We start from the raw sequence: 20,429 nt of genomic DNA, 5'->3' as shown, positions 1-20,429 counted from the left end.
AAAATTTTTATAGAATTTTTAAAATTCTTTCGGATGGCCAAAAACAGATTTTCATGTATATTTCTTGTTGTTCTGACTTTCTTTAACATACATTTCAATTTCTTCATCGTACTAGCTGTCGGGTTTCTTAAATCGACTCTGGTTGCAATTGCATTCCGATTGCGAATACCATTTTTTTCAGCCGAATTAAGTTCATATCATTGGAATTAACTAAATTAATTATATCAACAGTTATTTACTTCCTTTTTTCATAAAAAATCGCTCGTGTTTATAAATTTTTAAATTTAACGAACTAATTTATTCAAATTATTGTAGACAAAAATGCAACCATGCGAAACAACCACCTTTTTTTCGTGTTTGCAAATTCTTGCTGGCAAAATTTTTTCCAGCAAGAATTTGCAACTTCTCTCCAAGAGAACTGTCACTTTGCTCTCACAATTTTTGAGTGTTGGATAATTTTTTGGTCTGCACGAACGCGATTTGGGCAAAAATCGTGATAATTCGTACAAATTCGTACAAATTTTTTGCTCGACGAACAAACCTAATGTCATGCAGCGGTCACTCATAAAAAGTTCATTGCAGGACATTGTCGCTTGAATATCATTAATGATCACTGCATGGCAAAGTCATGCAGATGCCATCAACGACTAAATTACCATTTGTATGAAAAAAGTAAGTGCGCCTGGGCCACACTGTAGAAGTGAAACTTACGTTACTTATCTATCTATACATACACACATATGCTTTTGCTTAAGGTTATATTTTTCGATTTTTTTCTATCAATGTAGATCCCTACCTCTACCACTGTTCGTTTTAATAACATTCATGTTTTAACAAATCTTTTATTTTAAAAATGTGATCTTGTTATAATATAGTTTTAAAACCAAGGATGAATATAATACCTTAAAAGGGTAATAATAAATAACACAAATCACTTATATAATAGTGATGTACAAACAATTTTCTTTAAAAATACGCATGCTTTTTAAAAGTATTTGTTTCCACACATTGTGCAATAGTGCTGCGCAATTATTAAATTTTGTATACCTCATATTAATTGATTAATCGCACAATCCGCTTTTAAGAGCTAAAAGTTAAATAAAAACCTATAATAAGGCGAGATCATCTATTTCCACAATTTTGTAAAATCACCTGTAGTGTCTAAATTATTTACATTTCTGTTGTCATATATTGAACTATTCAACCTTGATAACGTACTGTTTGATGTTGGAAACGTTGTGCAGCAGCCTTTATATAACACTTTATTCGAACTATTGAATTAAGTAAGGCTTTCCAACCTCATCCTATTTCAAACCTTAGTTTTTTTTGAATTCATTACGGAAAAAACGCGCTCCACAGATCATGAGAGTGCGGAAAGGATAATAATAATATGAATTTATTTCCAAACATTTTATTGACTGTTGCGGTTTTTACTCCTTAAGTAATTATCCAAAATTCTTCAGAGTCTGATGGAATGGTTCTGAGAAGAGTTATTAAATGGGAAAGTTAAAAGATTTAAATATTGATTTTCCGCTGCTATTCTTGCCTTCAAAGTCAAATAGTGAATTGGCAGGTCCCTGAAACTCGCCCTCTTGTGATTCACACACTTTTATGGTGGCAGAATCAAAGCTTTTTTAAAATTATTTAATTGACTAGGTAATCGTTTCAAAAGTTCTTCGATTAGGGTGATTAAACATTTTTTACAGTGTTTTAATATGCTTATTAAGTCAAGATTATCACGCACTGCATTAGCCTGTTCTGTAAAATTATCGTGGAATACTCAGTTTTGTATAGTTTTATAATTGGAAAAATTGTATTTGAAAGGGAAAAATCGCCAATGGCGATTTCCTAAATTTTTACGCGCAAATATCCAAAAAAAAATCGCCCAACTGGCGCGAAATTGCCAAATTTGTATCGCTTTTCTGTAACTCTTCTTTACCGATCATTTATCTACTAATAGAGAATATACGTCATTCTCTACCACGATTGAGAGAATACAAAGGTTGCGCCCACGATTGAGAGAATACAAAGGTTGCGCCGATCTCGGACCGCTATTCCTCTCTTAACGAATTTGACAGAATCGCTGTTTGCATGACGTCACACTGGTGCAACTTGTTTACGTTTTCCTTGCAACATTTTTTCTTCTTCTTCCATTCTTGCTCACGTTTTGGCATTTCTCTCTCGCAATTGCACCAGTGTGACGTCACACACAAGTTATTCTCAAAAATCCTCTCCGATCGGCGCAATCTTGTATTCTATCATTCTTGGGTTGCGCCGATCTCGGACCGCTGTTCCTCTCTTAACGAATTTGACAGAACCGTTGTTTGCATGACGTCACACTGGTGCTACTTGCTTACGTTTTCCTTGCAACATTTTTTCTTCTTCTTCCGTTCTTGCTCACGTTTTGGCATTTCTCTCTCTTCAATTGCACCAGTGGGACGTCACACAAAAGTTATTCTCAAAAATCCTCTCTGATCGGCGCAATCTTGTATTCTATCCAAGAATGATAGAATACACGATTGCGCCAATGAGAGAGGATTTTTGAGCGTAATTTTTGCGTGACGTCATCTTGGTGCAATTGCGAGAGAGAAATGCCAAAACGCATATAAAAATATGTAAACAATGCAGAAAAATGTGTTAATTTTAATATTACATGGCCCAATTTTGCAGGAATCAATAAATATACAAAGATTGATTAATTAGGAACACGTAGCAATAATTTTGGACATGTAGCCCTTTAGATAAGTACGATTTTTAGCACATGAAAAAATGGATGTATTAACAGTGTTTGCAATTTCATGTAGACCAAAAGGAAGGTGTGTAGCAAAGTGAATTTTTGGACTTGCCATTTTAAAAAGCCATGCAGAGTGCATATTTATATTTGTGGACGGTAGCCAACCACCATAAACTCCACAGCTGTTGACTCCACAGCTTTTATTTGATGACTTTTGTACCATTTCCGAGAGGATGCATGAGTGTGGCTTTTTTGGAAGCAAATATTCTATGTCAGTAAAACATAATTTAAGCTGAACTTTGAAATGTATAATAATTTGGGCACTGTCTTGTATTAGGTACGTAACAGCGCGGTAAGATGCCGCTTGAATTAGCGCCTGGCGACCTTATCCACTGGTGCATTACCTCTTACCAGCACTAAAAGAATCAGGTACTAACAAAAATAAGTAGGTAGTGAATCTATTCATGTATCTATTTACTGTAGAAACTGCTTTTGTATATATGCCATTGCCAGCAAACTAAACCAGCAACTGTCTACATTCAAGATGGAAATATACCTACTACAATTCACCAAGAAAAGGCCAACATAGTTCCATATAGAAGCTCATAGCTCACACACTAGCACAAAGCTCGATTTGGTTTTTAATGCATGTCCTCGCCGGCTGAACTGCTTGCACTTTTTCGCCAGGTTTGCGTCCGTAGGAAACGAAAAAAAACTTATATCGCACGCTTTCCTTTTGTTTTCACTATTACACTTTGCCACTGCACACTTCATTTTGCTTTTTAATGTCTCAATAATTGTTTAAAACCGCGCAGAAATATTAAAGCACAAATATTAAAATTGTTATTTGGTTTTTTCGTATGCTCACATTCAACAATTGCACCAAGATGACGTCACGCACACAGCTCATTCTGTCAAAATCACAAAGAGCGGATTAGCGGTACCGCGATTGGCGCAATCTCTATTTCTCTCAATCGTGTATTCTATCATTCTTGATTCTCGACTACTCATTAGCAGTAGAGAACAGGGCGGCGAATTCATATCTCACTTCGCTTTGGTAGAGAATTGTTACAGAAACGATCTACTGGACACCCTGCCACCTTGCATAAAAAAGCCTTGATGTGGTGATTGTTGATGGCACTTTGCATAAATTCGCCTGGGCTTTAGCGTCGAAGCGAGACCGCCTGAAAAGCTTGTTATGGAGTTCTACTTTAAGTAGCTGGCAAGTGTGTTAAATTGACAATTATTGATTTAAGAAGATAGATGGCACCCCCGCCAATAAAACCAAAATAAACTAAGAACGTCGTTGTGGAGGAATTATTTTGAGTAAAAAAAATTTGGTTGCAATTTTTCATAGAAAAATCGGAAACAAAAATGGTTCACATACCTGAGGTGTTGTTTTATAGTCATAAAATTGATTAAATAGCGAAGGCGTAAGAAGGTTCGTTGTATTACATTTTAACAAATTTTTATAAAAAGGCATAAAAATAAGAAGGCTTACAACCAGGTAAATAAATTGTCAGCATGATAATCATCTCGTTCGACATGCAATTTAATTAAAATTTTCTTGTATAAGCATTATAACTAACCATAATCTTAATTGATTATAGGCAATAGCTGCTATATCCAAGTCAGGCTCTTAGTACCATTTGGGCCAAGGAAATAGCGTTGATAATAAAGTGAGTAAGATAATGCTAGGGTCGCGCTGGTCGCTTTACCAATACGATTTGGACGATTTGCGACGCACTAATGCTACGGCGTTGATTCTCGACCGCCAATATGGAAGCCTTGATCGATATGTGCAACGGCGACTGCACGTATCATCTGCATATATTGATCGCCTCGAACAAGAGACAATATTACGGGGTCACCAAGGTTGCGTAAATTGCCTTGAATGGAGCAGCACTGGAAGTATTTTAGCTTCTGGATCAGATGATTTTTGCGTGATGCTATGGGATCCATTTCGAAAACGTTGTATACGTAGCATACCAACCAAACACTGTGGGAATATATTTTCCGTTAAGTTTTTACCACGACACAATGATGCATTGATAGCGACTGGAGCAGCAGACAGATTCATATATGTGTTTGATGTGAATCGACATAATGAAGCAATACTAAGCTGTAGCTGTCACGTAGCCCGCGTGAAACGATTAGCAACGGCACCAGACTCACCTTTTGTGTTTTGGTCGGCTGGCGAAGATGGTGCAATATTACAGCTAGACACTAGGGAGCAACACCGTTGTAGCGCAGAAGAAAATCGTGTACGATTGTTAAACCTTACCACCTATGTAGATACAAATTCAGAGGCCAAATGCCTAGCAATAAATCCACGTCGAACAGAACTGTTGGCAGTTGGTGCAAATGACCCTTACGCCCGGATCTATGATCGGCGCATGCTTCATCCAGTTTCGTCACACACTAGCGGAGGTAACGGCTTGCTTGTAAATGGAGGTACGTTAAACTACAAATTTTTGTTAATAAAAATGTAGTACATATATGCAAATTATTTGTATAGATTCAATAGATGGAGCAATACCTAAGGACTGCGTTACATATTATTGCCCAGGTCACATCAGTAAAGAGAATTCTAAACTAATCGAGCACGACTCTCGTGCCATAACGTACCTTACCTTTAATTCATCCGGAACCGAGTTGCTGGTGAATATGGGTGGTGAACATATATATCTTTATGACTTGCTGCATGCAGAACAACCAGTGTTCCTGAGTTTGCCGGAATACAAACCACCCCCATCTAGTTCAGATTCAGATATAGAAATGACAAGCATGCACCCACAATATAGTAGTAGTATCGAAAATCAAGGAGGCGATGAAAACAGTGGAGCCTTGCATAATGCGGTTAGTCCAGGCGATGCTACACAGTCCAGCAATCGACGAAAATTACCCGAATACATTGAACGCTATAAGAAAATGGGTAATGATTTTCTAGAAAATGAGAAATACTTGCGAGCTGTTGAAAAATACTCCGAAGCGATTGAAATGGCCCCGAATTGTTCAGTGCTCTATCTGAACCGTGCAACCGCATACATGCGTCGCCTTTGGTTCGGCGATGTATATGCTGCATTGCGCGATTGCCATCAAGCGTTACGCCTCGATCCATCCTACATTAAGGCACATTTTCGCTTGGCACGTGCACTACTCGTGCTCGGCAGACCGCAAGAAGCCGATGAGTGCCTAAAAGAGCTAATCATTCGTTTTCCCAGCTACGCAAATAACCATGGCATCATGATGCTTCACAAAGATATCAAAGAAAATCGGCAAATGACACAATCTCAGCAGCAGCAACAGCATGTAAGTGATCAACAACACTACAATTGCTTAGAACGCACCGATGCTGAATATCAATGGCGAAGCAAAGCAAAGGACTATAGTAAACGATTCGTGGGCCACTGCAATACTACAACAGACATAAAAGAAGCTAATTATTTTGGGAAAGATGGAGAATATATTGTAGCTGGTTCTGATAATGAGAGCTTTTTTATTTGGGAGCGTAATACTGGAAAGATACGAGCAATCTATAAGGCAGACGTCTCAATTGTTAATTGTGTGCAGCCGCATCCAGAAATTTGTTTGCTCGCCACCAGCGGCATCGACCATGACATTAAAATATGGTCGCCAATTGCAGCATCGCCCGATGAACGACCCAATTTAGTAGAATATGTCGACAAGACTGTTGAAGACAATCAACAAAAGATGAAAATGGATCCGTTTAATATGAACGCAGGCATGAATGCATTCTGCCTTAATTCATAATATGTGATAGTTATCGTTATTGTAGTGGTGAACAAAAATTCAACACATGTGTGTCAGCAGTGCACGGGCCGGGTTCTAGATTTCTCTGGACACGATTTCATTTGTCCAATTCATAGATCCTGTATTATTTCCAAAACCTCTCGAATTACAGTTTATTTACTTCACCAATTAAAAATTATAACTTTTTAAATATTTCTGTGGATATATTTTTATTTATAAATTCTTTCAACACCGAGCTTTATATAAAACTGACCTTTATTTAAATTTATATTCCATTATTTTTGTTCGACTGGCAAAACTTTAAAGAATTTGGTCCTACTGTCGGAGAATTAATTGCTTGCAGGTGTTATAATGCTGCAGTAATTTATACATAAACATATGATAATACATATATTTAAACACTTAGCAGTACGGCAAGCGTCCCACAAAACTTCGCTAATCAAATTAGAAAGAATAATCAAAATAAAAATGATTAAAAACTTAATACAACCACCTATTAATAAGCAATTTTTACAAATGTGTGTATGTATTTTGAATCATGCCTTATACACAGTTCAGCAAACGTGTAAACATCCGATAGTTTTTCCTATGAGTAGGGTGGCATTGGTATTGATATTCAAGACGGGCTTTTTAATGTTTTTTGTTTTGTTGCTGTAGCGGATACCTAGCCTTGCCTAGAATCGGTTAATTATTTAATCGTTGTCGTCAAGCTCAAATAACGATAGGTCTCAGGATCATTGCGAGTGTCGTGTCGATTGGAGTCGTTTTTCGAGAGTCGAGTCGTATCGAAAACTGTACGGCATTGCCCACAATTTCGCCTCGACTAGTGTATTAAAACGAAAAACTTGGGAGCACTGGATAGTTTTCGACAATTTTCGTCGTCTACTTATCTCAGCACGCCACACATTGTTTCGACCACGACAGTCGGGTCTACGTAACCGGAACGACCCAGATTTATATCTGGCCAAGGACTGTCACTCCAGCAACACTCCCCAAAAACCCTTTGGGGAACTTGTATGCTGCTACAACAACAACAACCATATGGTAGCAGGTGGAAATAATAGTAAACCTGCACCGATTTCACTGAAACTTGACATGTGGTCTAGTTTTACTTAGAAATAGAGAATTATGAAATTTTGTAGAGAGGGAATAATTACCACGCCCTCTACTCTTGTGGGCGGAAGCATTAAATTTCATCCGATTTCGATGAAATTTAGTTTGTAGTCTTTATTTTATTAGAAAAACCTAAATATAAAATATGGGAAAGATTGGATCACTATAACGTCCAAAACTCACAAAAAATATGGGCCCAGTCATTAAATGTGATGGAATTTTGGTTAATTTTTGTGTCCTGCTTTTCACTCTCAGAAAACAAAGGTTATACTATAAAATGACTTAGGTGTAAATAATACCCGCTTTTTTCCGATTGTTTGGTGAGATTTTGTAAAAAAGAAGCTGAAAATCAAAAATTACATATATTTGCAAAGTCGCGCGTAAAGATCAAATTATATATTCGGAAACTACATAAAATTCTCTAAAACATTCGTCCAATTTCAAGATCTGACGGACCGGTACTCACACTTTTTTTACTAATAATCTTTAGCATCTACATTTCAAAGTAAATTTTTTGGTAAGAAAATAAGAAAGTACCAAATAATGATAAATACCATCACCTGAAAATTCCACGACATTTAAATAATTGATTACAGTTGAAAAAGAAACTCTTTAATGGGTTAATCGCCAAAGGCAACTAAACTGATTAGTCGGTATCGCGCCCATTCCCGTATTTTTTTGGAAATGTATCGTTCGTGAAGCGGGGTTAGTAAATAATGTAAAATTTGGTATTTATGACTTTTACTTTTCCCCTCTAAGTCCAACTGGTTTTTTTTTTTTATCAACTGTCATCTTGACTTTTTTCTACCTGCCTCCATATAGGAGAAACACTGTGCGGCATCGCCCATGCTGGCAGGTCGTGCAATTTAATCTAATTTTCGACTTGCGCAATGAGGCCGACTTAGTGTTGTTGTTGTTGTAACGGCTACTTAGCCCTGCCTACATCGGCTTGTCCCTGAATCGTTGTCAAGCTCAACTAACGGGAGACCCAGGAAGTATGCGACGTCAACAGAGTTGGTCCATAGGTAGAGGGGCGTTAATTTTGTGGGTTTTAGGGGGCATACGTATAGGTATTGCGGGTCGTGAGGTGACTCTCCGCATGCCGGGCACTCATTGGGCACCCTACTATGAACTGCTTACAAAGCATTGCAGCAATACAAATTATCCAAAGACTTTTTGTGGAGTGATGCTGCAGTGACAGTCCTTGGCCAGATATATGCACATACATAAATTTGGGTCGTTGCGGTTACGTAGACCCAACTGTCGCGTCCTGCTAGTCCCCCGTGACCTCACAGGCGCTGCATAGTTTAGAGCCGGTCAGTTGTTGTAGTTGTTGTTGTAGCGGCTACAACAACCCCGCCCAGATCGGTTGATATCTCAGTCGTTGTCGTCAAGTTCCACTAACGGCAGCCCTGCTGCAGTATCCAGAGCAAAGTTGGGCTATTGGGGTTCTTGTCTCCCGAGGCAGATGAAGCTCCGTCGCGTCAATGTCCGGTGGTTGTGTGCCTAGAACGGCATGCACAGGTCTAGAGTCTATATAACTCGAGACTGAGTCCCTGTGAATGCCGTTCAGGGCCTGTCGGTATGCTGACGGGTCCAAGGACTGCTTAATGAACCTCTGGACTTCGTCCGTAGATGCCTCCTGACGTGCCTAGGCGAGGGCTCCTCTGCAGGCAGCTGTCTGTTTGGGTGGCCACATCTGTGGCTCCCGACCAGAAACTGCTTGCAGAGCATTAAGTTATTCTCCTTGATTGGGAGCATTTTCGCCTCGTCATGAAGGTGGTGTTCAGGCGACATCAGGAGGCATCCGGTCGCTGTCCTGAGTGCGGTGTTCTGTGTTGTCTGTAGCTTCATCCACTGCGTCCTACTAGTCCCCGGCGAACACAGGGTGCTGCGTAGTTTAAAACCGGCCGGCGTATTGCCTTGTATGTTGCCAGCAACGTTTCTTTGTCTTTGCCCCAAGTACTGCCGGCTAGCGACTTGAGGACCTTGTTGCGGCTCTGTACTTTGTTGACAATAGCGGTTGCGTGCGCAGAGAAGGAGAGCAGGCTGTCGAATGCTACTCCGAGTACTTTGGGGTTATTCACCGTCTGAATTGGTGTATCATTGACGTGAATTCCCAGCGGTAGCCTGACCTTCTTCGTCCAGGTGGTGATCAAGGTCGCAGAGGATTTCGTAGGGGAGAGGGCTAGACACTTTGCAGTGAAGAAGCGAGAAAGCTCGGAGAGACATCGGTTTACTTTCGAACACAGGTCATCAATTCCATTCCCAGTCGCCATGATCGAGCAATCGTCGGCGTAGGAGACAATCGAGACTCCCTCTGGTGGTTGAGGGAGCTTTGGGGTTATTCACCGTCGGAATTGGTGTATCATCGACGTGAATTCCCAGCGGTAGTCTGACCTCCTTCGTCCAGGTGGTGCACAAGGTCGCAGAGGATTTCATAGGGGAGAGGGCTAGACACTTTGCAGTGAAGAAGCGAGAAAGCTCGGAGAGATACCCGTTTACTTTCAAACACAAGTCATCAATTCCATTCCCAGTCGCCATGATCGAGCAATCGTCGGCGTAAGAGACAATCGACAATTGCTGTTGAATTGCTGTGCAACTTCGTCTCTTGGACCGCAGCTATCAGTATACCATGCCTTCCCATGAAGACGGTTATTTTCTCGACCTTGCTCTGAAGCCCGCTACAGTTAAATTGGAGGAGCTTCATGTGGTTCGGGAGACGTGTAGTAATGCGGGGTGTGAGAGATGTGTGTGGCCTTGACGCCATGGGCTGTGTGCGCTGCTGTGGTGGTTGCTGCCCTGTGGTGGTAGTGGGTGGCGTCGCAGTTGGGGTTTGTAACCGTGCAGCGCAACACGCGCCCTCGAAGTTCCTCGTCCAACCTCGCGTGGTGCGCATACCTGAACATGCCCTAAAGTGGCACCAGCCAAGATAGGTGTTGCACTTGACTGATGCCACATTACGTAATATCCTGGTCTGGCATACCGTGCAGATTGTAGGAGGAACCAAGAGTTGTTGGCGGAGGGGTGTGGGTGGTGGTGCGGTTGCGTGTATACTGTGGTCTGTCGTGGTCTATTGTGTTGTTATGTTGTTGTGCTGAGGTGTCTGTGTGGTGCTGCTCAGGTGGACTAGGGTTAGCCGTGGAGGCTGCTCTGTTTGAGCAGCAGGGGGCCACAAACGACGTGATCCACTGCCGATGTGTCCGTAATCCTGAGCAGACTCTGAGGTGACTCTACCCCTCGCAAGCATTGCACTTGACTGAGGTGGAGTTGTGGTGTAGTCGTCTCTGGCATACACAGCAGGTGTAGGTTTCTGGCCCTGGGTTTGACTCGATGCCAGCCCTGAGCAAAAGAAAACGTAGCGAATGTAGCCCTATGGACAAACAACTTCTTAGATACATCGCCGACCTAAAAGGGGTTAGATCGCCCTTGGTCTGGTAAAACCCGAGTCATTCCGGTACGTAGAACCGGCTGTCGTGGGAACGAGCCGGTCAGTCAAATGCCTTGCATGTAGACAACAACGTTTCTTTGTCTTACGGCTAGCGACTTGAGGTCCTTATTTTGGTTATGTACTCTATTGAAAATTGCGGACGAGGAGTAGAGAAGTCTATTGAAAGTAACTCGAAGTATTTTTGGGTTATCTACAGTCGGAATTGGTTCGTCATCGACGTGAATTCTGACCTTCTTCGTCCAGCTGGTATTTCCAGCCGAGAATTTCGTAGGGTAAAGAAGCAAGAAAGTTCGGAGGGGTAACAGTTTACTTCCCGGCGCAAGTCTTATATTCCATACTCGGACGCTATTATCGTGCCGTCGTCACATAAGAGACAATAGAGACTCCCTCTGGTGGTTGAGGAAGGTTTTAAATGTAAAAATTAAACAGGACTTGAGAGAAACCATGCTGGGTGTCAGGTGTTATGGAAAGTGCAGTTTTTGCAAAACCGCCCATCGACCAGTAACAAAACCGCCCAAATCGCCATTGTGGCAAAAATTAGATTTGGTAATCCTGAACTCCAGGCATCGAGATTTATGCATAAAAATTGTTAAATCGTTATTAAAACAACAGATTTGTAAAATAATAGCTAGAGAAAATACCGCCTATCAAGGCAATGCTTTCAAAGAATAAACCGTGTTTTCGCTCTCCTGTAAAATTTGAATGCCGTAAGATAGGCGGTCTTGCAATTGAACGATGGGCGGTTTTGCAAAAACATCGACGGTATATTTAATACTTGCGCCGGGTATTTAATGTTATATGAGACTTGAAGTCGGTTTTTTTTTTTTGCTTAAAAATTAAATTGTATAAGTATAAGTGTTATAAGTGCCGTAGCAATGAATTCGAAATATATGCACCTTATTTTGGTTTTAAAAGTTTTTTTCAGCACTTAAATTTATAAAATACGTTGTGTTTATTAAAATTGCGAAAAATGTAAAATGCTCAAAAATGTAAATGCTAGACAAATTTAGGTCTTCATTTAAGCTACGTTAGTATTATTTAGCTCTTTTTTCGATTGTTTTAGCTCCAAACAAAATTTTTTCTGGCAACTCTGTTCGGCAGGCAATGGTCAACCTCCGAGTGTATTTCTTCATGAAAAACAGCTCCTCATAAAAATAAAATCGGCGTTCGGAGTCGGCGTAAAATGATAGAATTTTCTGGATCGTGCGTAAAACTGTAGGTCACTCCCCTTTGGTGACAACATCAAGGCGCACGCCACAAATCGGAGGAGAAGCTCGCCAAACACGTAACATGTCGCACACCAAGATCTAAAGTGAGCTAACTCAAAATTCATAGAGGAAAATTTAAATGCTTGTGGATTGTACAGTTTCTACGCAATTACTACAAAAATCGGTATCACAGTAGTTTTTTAGATCATGTTTATAATCATGAAAAAAAAATTCCATGAATATAAATTGGTTTATGAAAAAAACTCGCCCAAATTTCTTTTTGAGTTGATCGCACTTTAGATCTAGGTGTTAGTGCAAATAACATTCTTATTCGATTCCTATTTGTTTATTTGCCATCGTGCACTCATCCCAACAATGAATTCCAATTTTTGTAAATATTGCACGTGAGCGTTCCGATGATTTGTATGTTCGATGGCAGCTTGAGGGCTGAGTGAGCAGTCCTTCCACCTGGTAACAAAATAACGTGATTTACCATTTGCAATCAACGGAAAAAGCTTTCGACATCTCGCTTATGTGCGCCCACGACCCGAATGAAAAGAAGGTCGAAGTGTCCAAGCGTTGCCCCCCGCCATGATATTAAAATCGTGCTTGGCGGCTTCAATGCCAGGGTGGGCAAGGAATCTTTGGAACCACCGTCGGCAAATTCAGCCTTCCCGACGAAATGTCCGATAACAGAATGAGTCTGATCGACTTCGCCGGGGCCCGAAACATGGTAGTATTCAGTACAAGGTTTAAACATAAAAAGATCCATCAAGCTACGTGGCAATCTCCAGATATAAAAACGAGAAACCAAATCGATCATGTTGTGATAGACGGAAGGCGCACTTCGAGTGTTATAGACGTACGTGCACTCCGAGGCCAAAAACTGGAATCGGACCACTATCTTATTGCAGCTAAGATACGCACCTGCCTTTGTGCAGCAAAAAATGTGCGCCTAAAAATGCAGGGAAAGCTCAATGGCGAAAAGCTGCAGTTAAATCAGCGGCCAATGCATTAGTTACTCGACTCTCACACCTGCTCTCAGGGAGCACTCTTCAACAATCCGACATACGCGAGCTGTGGAACCACATTTCCCGTTCATTAAGTACAGCCGCCGAAGAAGTAGTCGGATTTCGGCGAGCCCGCAAGAACAACTGGTACGACGAGGAGTGTCAAGAAGCTGCAGATAAACAAGATGCCGCCTACAAGGCCACGCTGCGATCGGGCGCAACGCGAGTCATGTGGGACCGTTATAGGGAGCTCAGGAGGGAAGCGAGTCGTATTTGCCGCAATAAGAAGAGAGCAAATACGGGAGTGCGAAGAGCTACATATACTGCCCGCCAGAGTAAGGCGACTAACGGAAGGTTTTAAGAGCAGCGCTAACTCCTTTAAGAACAACAATCGCGACCTGGTGACCAATGTGCAGAGCGTAATTAAATTATGGAGGGAACACTGTTGAATGGTAGTGTCACGGAAAGTTGTGGAGAAGACGAACCCGAGTCACCAGTCGATGATGACGCAGTCGACATTACACCCACTGACTATAACGAGGTACGAATTAGAGTCCGACCGATTAATCGGCCAATGCCGAGGCTAGTATAGTGATGTTCCGATACCAGTACTTAGAAGTATATACATACTCGAGTACCTCTACCAATTACCGAGTAATTTTTGTACTTCGATGCGCGTGTACAAGTACTTAATGCGTATCGAGTACAAAATGTAAGGACTTACTTCTTTGCTAAATTTGGGAAAATCATCTGAAAAAAGTTTTGTGTTGTTATTTTTGAAAAAACCATTCAAGATATGTCCCACTCGATTTTGCAAGGGTTAAAACTAAAAGAGCGCACGAAAGTGGAGAACAAAAGTCGTATCGAATTAGAGGAGGATGTGGAGCCTGCCTATGATTTTCGGAAGCACCGTCCAGAATTCGTTTTGAAACAGAAGAATCAAACACAAGTAAACTATGAGCTTTCTCATTACTTAACGTCTCCTGTTTCAGCACTTTCAAGGTCGCTGTTTCATATCCGGCTCGAATGACCATGAAAAACTCAGTGAGAGGGGAGACCAAAACTAGTGGGTAGTAGTTCATAGCATACATGTAGCCGCCTGGTGTTAGAAGTCGCGACTAAAAAGGAGGAAATGAAAATGAATTTTCAGCTTTTCATACGCCTTTCTCCGCTGTATGTGGTTATATTGAATACGGTCTGGTCTGTGTTCTTTCAAGTACAAGTAGAATCGAGTATTTCCTAGCAATACTTTGAGTAGCTGCGATACTTTTAATGAGTACAGATATCGACTATATGGGGGTATCAGACGAACACTAGACTAGTATCGGCCAAAAGAATCAGGATCGGCCGTTTTGGCCGATTTTGAATGAGGTATTGTTACTAAGTTATTTGATTATGTTTTTCTTTTGTTATTATAAAATATATATATATATTAAAGGATTTGTTCTTGAAACGAAATTATATTCAGGATTTAATCGGCAAAGAATCGGCCGATGCTTGGCCGATTAAATCCTGAACTAAATTCATTTCAAGAAAAAATGATTTTATGAATATTTAAAATAACAAAAGAAAAACACAATCAAATAACTAAATAACATAACCTCGTTCATGAAACGGGTGAAAAACGGCCGATGCAGATTCTTTTGGCCTATACTAGCCTCGGCATAGGCCGATTAATCGGTCGGACTCAAGTACGAATAGCAATTACGCGGCTGAAAAACCACAAAGCTGCCGTAGCTGACAGCCTGCGAGCTGAGCTATTCAAGTACGGCGGCGAGGATCTGATAAGGTGCTTGCATCAATTCTTATACAGAATATGATCAGATGAACGCATGCCCGAAATTTAATTTTACTTATATTGAAGGTCAAATTGAATATTGCAAGTTATTAATTAATTAAATGAAAAATAAAATAAAAATATTCATAAAGCAACAACACAACTAATATGTGTTATAATTAATGTCTTATTAAATAAATTAAATATTTTCTCTGTAAGGCAATAATCTAGGATACACTTCCGGTTTTTATACCCGAGCGCACTTGTGCACAAGGGTAATTTAACTTTGTTCGCATAACGGAATGTAAAGAGAAGTAGAATAAGCCATGTCTGTCTGTCCGTCCGTACGTCTGTTCGTGTACACGAAAACTCGAGCAAAAATTGAGATATTTCAACGAAATTTGGTGTGTAGGTTGCCCTTTATCCAAGGTGGGTTGGTATTGAAAATGGAAGAAATCGGTCTGTAAACACGCCCACTTCCCATATAACGGTATTTTCGAAAAATGCAAAAACTGCGATATTTCAGTAAATATTAGATGCAAAGTGTTGAAAATTAGTATGTGGAGTTGAATTGTGGTAAAAAATATTGTTATGAAATTTTTGGACAATGGGCGTGACCCCGCCCACTTATAATGAAATTCTGTATCTCAGTAGCCATGGGCGTAGCCAGGTAGGGGAAGGGGCCCGTAATTATCGCTAACTTCAAAGTAATTCCATTTAAGAAGGTTAAAAACGTGGCTGTAGTGGACAATGAGCTTAAATGGATTGAACGGTAAACTAATAATTAAATTTATAGTTCAATTGTTTATTACTTTGTCTTTACGTTTGTCTTCTAAGTGTACATCGAAAGTTTGTATGACAGAACCAATCTGAGATTATTGATAAAACTATAGACTGGTTTGGTGAACAGCCAAGACGTTTACTTCTTAAGTAATTACAGCTTAAAACGATGTATACATTTTTAGTTTACCTTACAAAATTGCAGAGGTATATTACATAGAATACCAGAGGTTCCCAAACATATTTTTCTCGTAGACCCCTTTTAAAACTTTACTGGTTTTGGTGGACCATCTGATGCTCATTTCTAACATATTATCAAAACTCATCAACAAAATTTAAGATTAACTTCCAAAACTAACTTCGGAGTGGCAAATATAAAAATAAAATATTTTCTTGTGTTCTATTTATTAAAATAATGTGATTACATACTTGCAAGTTTTAAAAAACAGAGCTCGTGAAGCCATGAAAGCTATCTCGCTTTGAGGAGTTAAATTGTTTAAGAGTAATAAATAAACTCCTCACATGTTCGGCACACTCGTGAATTTGCATGTGATGTATTTGTGTTGATGGTATCATTTTTATTTTTATCGCTCCGAGTTTTAAAGTGATGCGAAAAATATTCGTCACCCGAATTTTTAAAACACAAAACTTGAAACAACAAAACTGCAAAGCTTTTTACGTTAAACTTTAAATTCAGAAACTGACAAAAAACAAAAGATCGAATCTAGATAAATCGATGATAAACAAACAAGCAAGCAAGAAGCTCAAGAAGTGTTCCACCGTCTCATCTTCTTCAAAGCAGGATGGGCAAATGGAGTTGTCATTTACGCTTGTCACAGTTAGGTGTTTGTGCCACGTGAAGTGATCAGTCAGCGGTCCCGTCTTCTTAGTGAAAGGAAAAAACTAGATAGACCTTCTGAGATTGAATGCAACATGAGTTTTGCCCACCTGCATCCACTCTATGGCTCCCAGTCATTGCTGAGCGAAGAGTCCACCCAGTTTCTGATGGTGGCTTCGATGGCCGAAGTGAGGAGTGCTATAACTGGTTGCGGATCGAGGAATGCCTGGTCTAAGCCAACTGTGGCCAAAGGGTCAATGTCTCATTTCCAGTCACTCCCGAGTTGACCGGCATCCAGAGTAAAGCAAGCTCGTTATCTTTACCAACATAATTTAGTCGAGAGTTGCATTTGCGAACTAGTTTGGAGGTACTTAGATAGAGGGCTGGCCAATGCCTTAAGTGCAGCTTGGCTGTACCTGTAGACACGTAAACTCTTTCCCCTCCACCTACATATTTTCCACCACGTAGTCTATGGCTTTGGAGATTGCAAATACCTCAGCCTGGCAGACCGAAGCATATTCCCCAAATGAAAAAGTGAAGGTTATCCCCCCTAACTTCGAAAAAACACTCCAGATCCTGACCTTGAGTCGGCCTCGGAGCCATCAGTAAAGATCAATGTGCGAGTGCGGGCTCAGTGGTGGAATTAAACCAGCATTCCCCTCAGGGAACTCTCTCTCTATAGAATCTCTTCAACAAAGGTAATGGTGGCTTACTATCCTGTAGCGTTGAAAAGACACAAGTGCTCAAATATCTGCCGCCAACAATTTCCGCATCACCTCTCTCAGTGTTATACCAACATCCGCCTCTTTTTAGTCTTCAGGTGGCCTTTAAGGCTTCCCCACGTATGATGACACAAAGTGACGGTAAGTTCTTCAGTGTGTCAAGAGCACTATACATCAAAGTTAAATAAATAGGCTATCAAGCAACCATTTTGGTTCTTTACTATCGAGACCAGATGAATTTTCGTGGACCCCCTTATTTTTTCACGCCAACGTAGACCCCCCGAGTCTCCCGTGGACCCCTGGGGGTCCACCTGGACCACTTTGGGAGTCACTGTAGTATACGGAAAATTTTATTTATTTTATTTTTTATTTAGAATAACGTCTTGTAAGTATAGCATTACGGGGTGCACTCTACAATAATTTGAGTTATGATTTTTTTTTTTTACACCGAAGTTGAGTAAAATGAGTACATACAAATTTGCAAATTTTTTTAATTTTTTGAGTATGCAGTTTTGTAGCCCATTAAATTTTAATATAATAAAGTGCAAGTTTTAAGCGACTGCAAAATTGCGTCGATGTTTAATATTTTTTATGCTGACGGATTTTTGCACTTTTTTCTTATGGAAGAAAATGCGCAATCCCGTTTTCAAAGAGAAAAAAATTAACGCCAGTTTTGCAATCGCTTAAAACTTGCACTTTATTATACTAAAATTTAATGGGCTACAAAACTGCATACTCAAAAAATTAAAAAAATTTGCAAATTTGTAATGTACTCATTTTACTCAACTTCGGTGTAAAAAAAAAAATCATAACTCAAATTATTGTAGAGTGCACCCCGTAATGCTATACTTATATTGCGCAATACTTAGAGCTATCATTATGAATTTTTTAATTTTTTTTTTTTGAGAACGCATGATTTCAAAAACTATTTTTTTTTATCAAAAAATTTTAAATAATTTCTTTTCATAGAGAATTTAGATGTATGTATGTATGTGTGATTTTTTTCAAATTTTTTCCTCACCCCGTTCTTAAGATATTTGGAAAACTATTAAATCGATTTATTTTTGTTTTTGTGCTATAAAGTTTTCAAAAATGTATTAACCAAGCTCAAAATTTATATTTATTTGTTATTTATGTTTATACATTAACCCAAAAAATTTGAAACAAATCAAACACATGAAGTGTGAACCCCGTCCGTTTTGGTATGGAACTCCCCATATACTGTGGGACGTACCTTCGGTCGGACACTAATATTTACCAATGTTTTAGTGCTTATCTAAGCGCTTAAAATTGCGTTTTCGTGCTTATTTTCTTCGGTTATTATATATTCGCTCTTTATTAAAAACTGTTTAAATCCAAGTTTCAAACATTGTGCACTATATAGAGTTAGTTCCGATCATTGGATTATGAAGCAATCAACGATAATTCTAAATTTTTAAATAAGCATTTTCTTGGGTTGGCTAAAATGATGTTTCAGCTATCGAAATATGTCCAAGACAGGTTCCGACCTTTTGCATCTGTTTGTATGATCAGTGGTAAAGTGTAAGTTCACGCAGCACTCTTGGAGCAAAAATGTAATGCTAAAGTTTAAAAGAACGTCAAATGAAATATTCAAGTGAATTTTTTTATAAAAGTCAAGTTTAATTCATAAGTAATATTCTCCAGGCTTCACCAATAAAAAATTTGTTTGTTTCTAGACAATTACAGTGACGAGCAAAACTGTAACATGGTGTAACACTTTTTATTTCAGCCACCGCTATCTTTCCAGCTTCTAACGACTTTCATACTTTTGTTGTATATTCTTATTGGTACACCCCTACTCCCTCTCTCATAAAGATTTGAAGTCAATCCAACAACAATAATAAAACCAGCAGGCAAAAATGTAAATTAAGGCCAATGTTACAGTTTTGCACTCGCTCTCAGTTTTGTATTTTACAGTTATCTTTTACTTAGTTGGAAGTCAGATGACTTTTTTCTGTATTGTAATTTATTCAAGAAGAGATTACCAGTAAATAATATGGTTAATCAGGAAACATAAATGTAAATAATATATCTACTGCGGAAACGCGGGACCGTAGGAAAAGTGGCAAAAAATTATGGAGCTCGCCACGTGAAAATATTAAGATTGAGAAAAAATATAGCCTAAAAGGTTATTAAAGACAAAGGAAGTCTGCCAAAAAATATTACGGTTCGATATCTTGTGAACTTAGTAGCAAGTAGCGCTGCAGCCACTATTACAGAAGCGCTTAAGGTATTAAAATTGAATGCAAATCATTAGACAGCGAGGGGAAAAATTGTCAAATTGAACGCAAAGTCATAATAAAAGAAGAAAAAGCCATTTTGATCAAAATACATGTGCGAGAGTGGTAGCATTTTGCTGGATCACACGACAACCGGACCGTTGCCTTTTGGGATATTTTTGGGCCCTTACAGAATGCAATAACGAAACAAATTTTTAAGATTTAATTGAAGGTTAGTTGGTCTGACAAGACTAAATTAATCGCTTTCAATCAGGTGGCCAGGCATGGTATTGGATCAAAGACTCAAATTAAGCCTTAGCGAATCATGTAAGGCAAACCGCGAACCACAGTGATCGGTCAATAATAGTTTGGGGTTGTATTTCAAAAATATTGTTGGTCCCTTAGTACGCATTATGCGTAAAGAACAGTATCTGTTCATATTTCAACAAAACATGCAAGATGTAGTCGAAAAATGAGAGTTTCTGCTGAAAAATCACCCAAAACAAACTGCATATGTTCGCAACGACTGGATGCAAAAGCAAAAATTCGCTATTTTGAAATGACCTCCACAATCCGCGGATATGAATCTCGTCGAAAATTTGCGAAATCAACTAAAAGCGCAGCTTACTAAGTATGCAAGTCCGTCCAATGGAGTACATGAGTTATGAAAATAAACCAAGGATATATGGGAGGCTATACCTCCAGAATTTTTACAGAGATACAAATAAGGTATGCCAAATAGCATCCAGGAACTAAAAAAAGCAAAAGTATATTGAACATTG

At 39.4% G+C, this 20,429-nt stretch overlaps 2 protein-coding genes across 2 annotated transcripts in view; both read left to right on the top strand.

The window, feature by feature from the left end:
• The window catches only part of LOC118744826 (ATP-dependent translocase ABCB1), a 79,147-nt gene that overhangs the window by 55,547 nt on the left and 3,171 nt on the right, over positions 1–20,429 (top strand). The window lies entirely within an intron of this gene.
• LOC118744827 (WD and tetratricopeptide repeats protein 1) lies at positions 3,820–6,704 on the top strand. Its single transcript, XM_036478191.1, has 3 exons — positions 3,820–4,241; positions 4,345–5,188; positions 5,253–6,704. The coding sequence occupies exons 2-3, from the start codon at positions 4,426–4,428 to the stop codon at positions 6,506–6,508; spliced, it is 2,019 nt and encodes a 672-aa protein (XP_036334084.1). The 5' UTR covers positions 3,820–4,241; positions 4,345–4,425; the 3' UTR covers positions 6,509–6,704.

Source organism: Rhagoletis pomonella, unplaced genomic scaffold, assembly GCF_013731165.1.
Source record: "Rhagoletis pomonella isolate Grant_MI unplaced genomic scaffold, Rhpom_1.0 Rhpom_scaffold_00008, whole genome shotgun sequence".
Classification (NCBI taxonomy): domain Eukaryota; kingdom Metazoa; phylum Arthropoda; class Insecta; order Diptera; family Tephritidae; genus Rhagoletis; species Rhagoletis pomonella.
The sequence above is the reverse complement of the archived record's forward strand: the minus strand, read 5'-3'. Positions and strand labels throughout refer to the sequence as shown.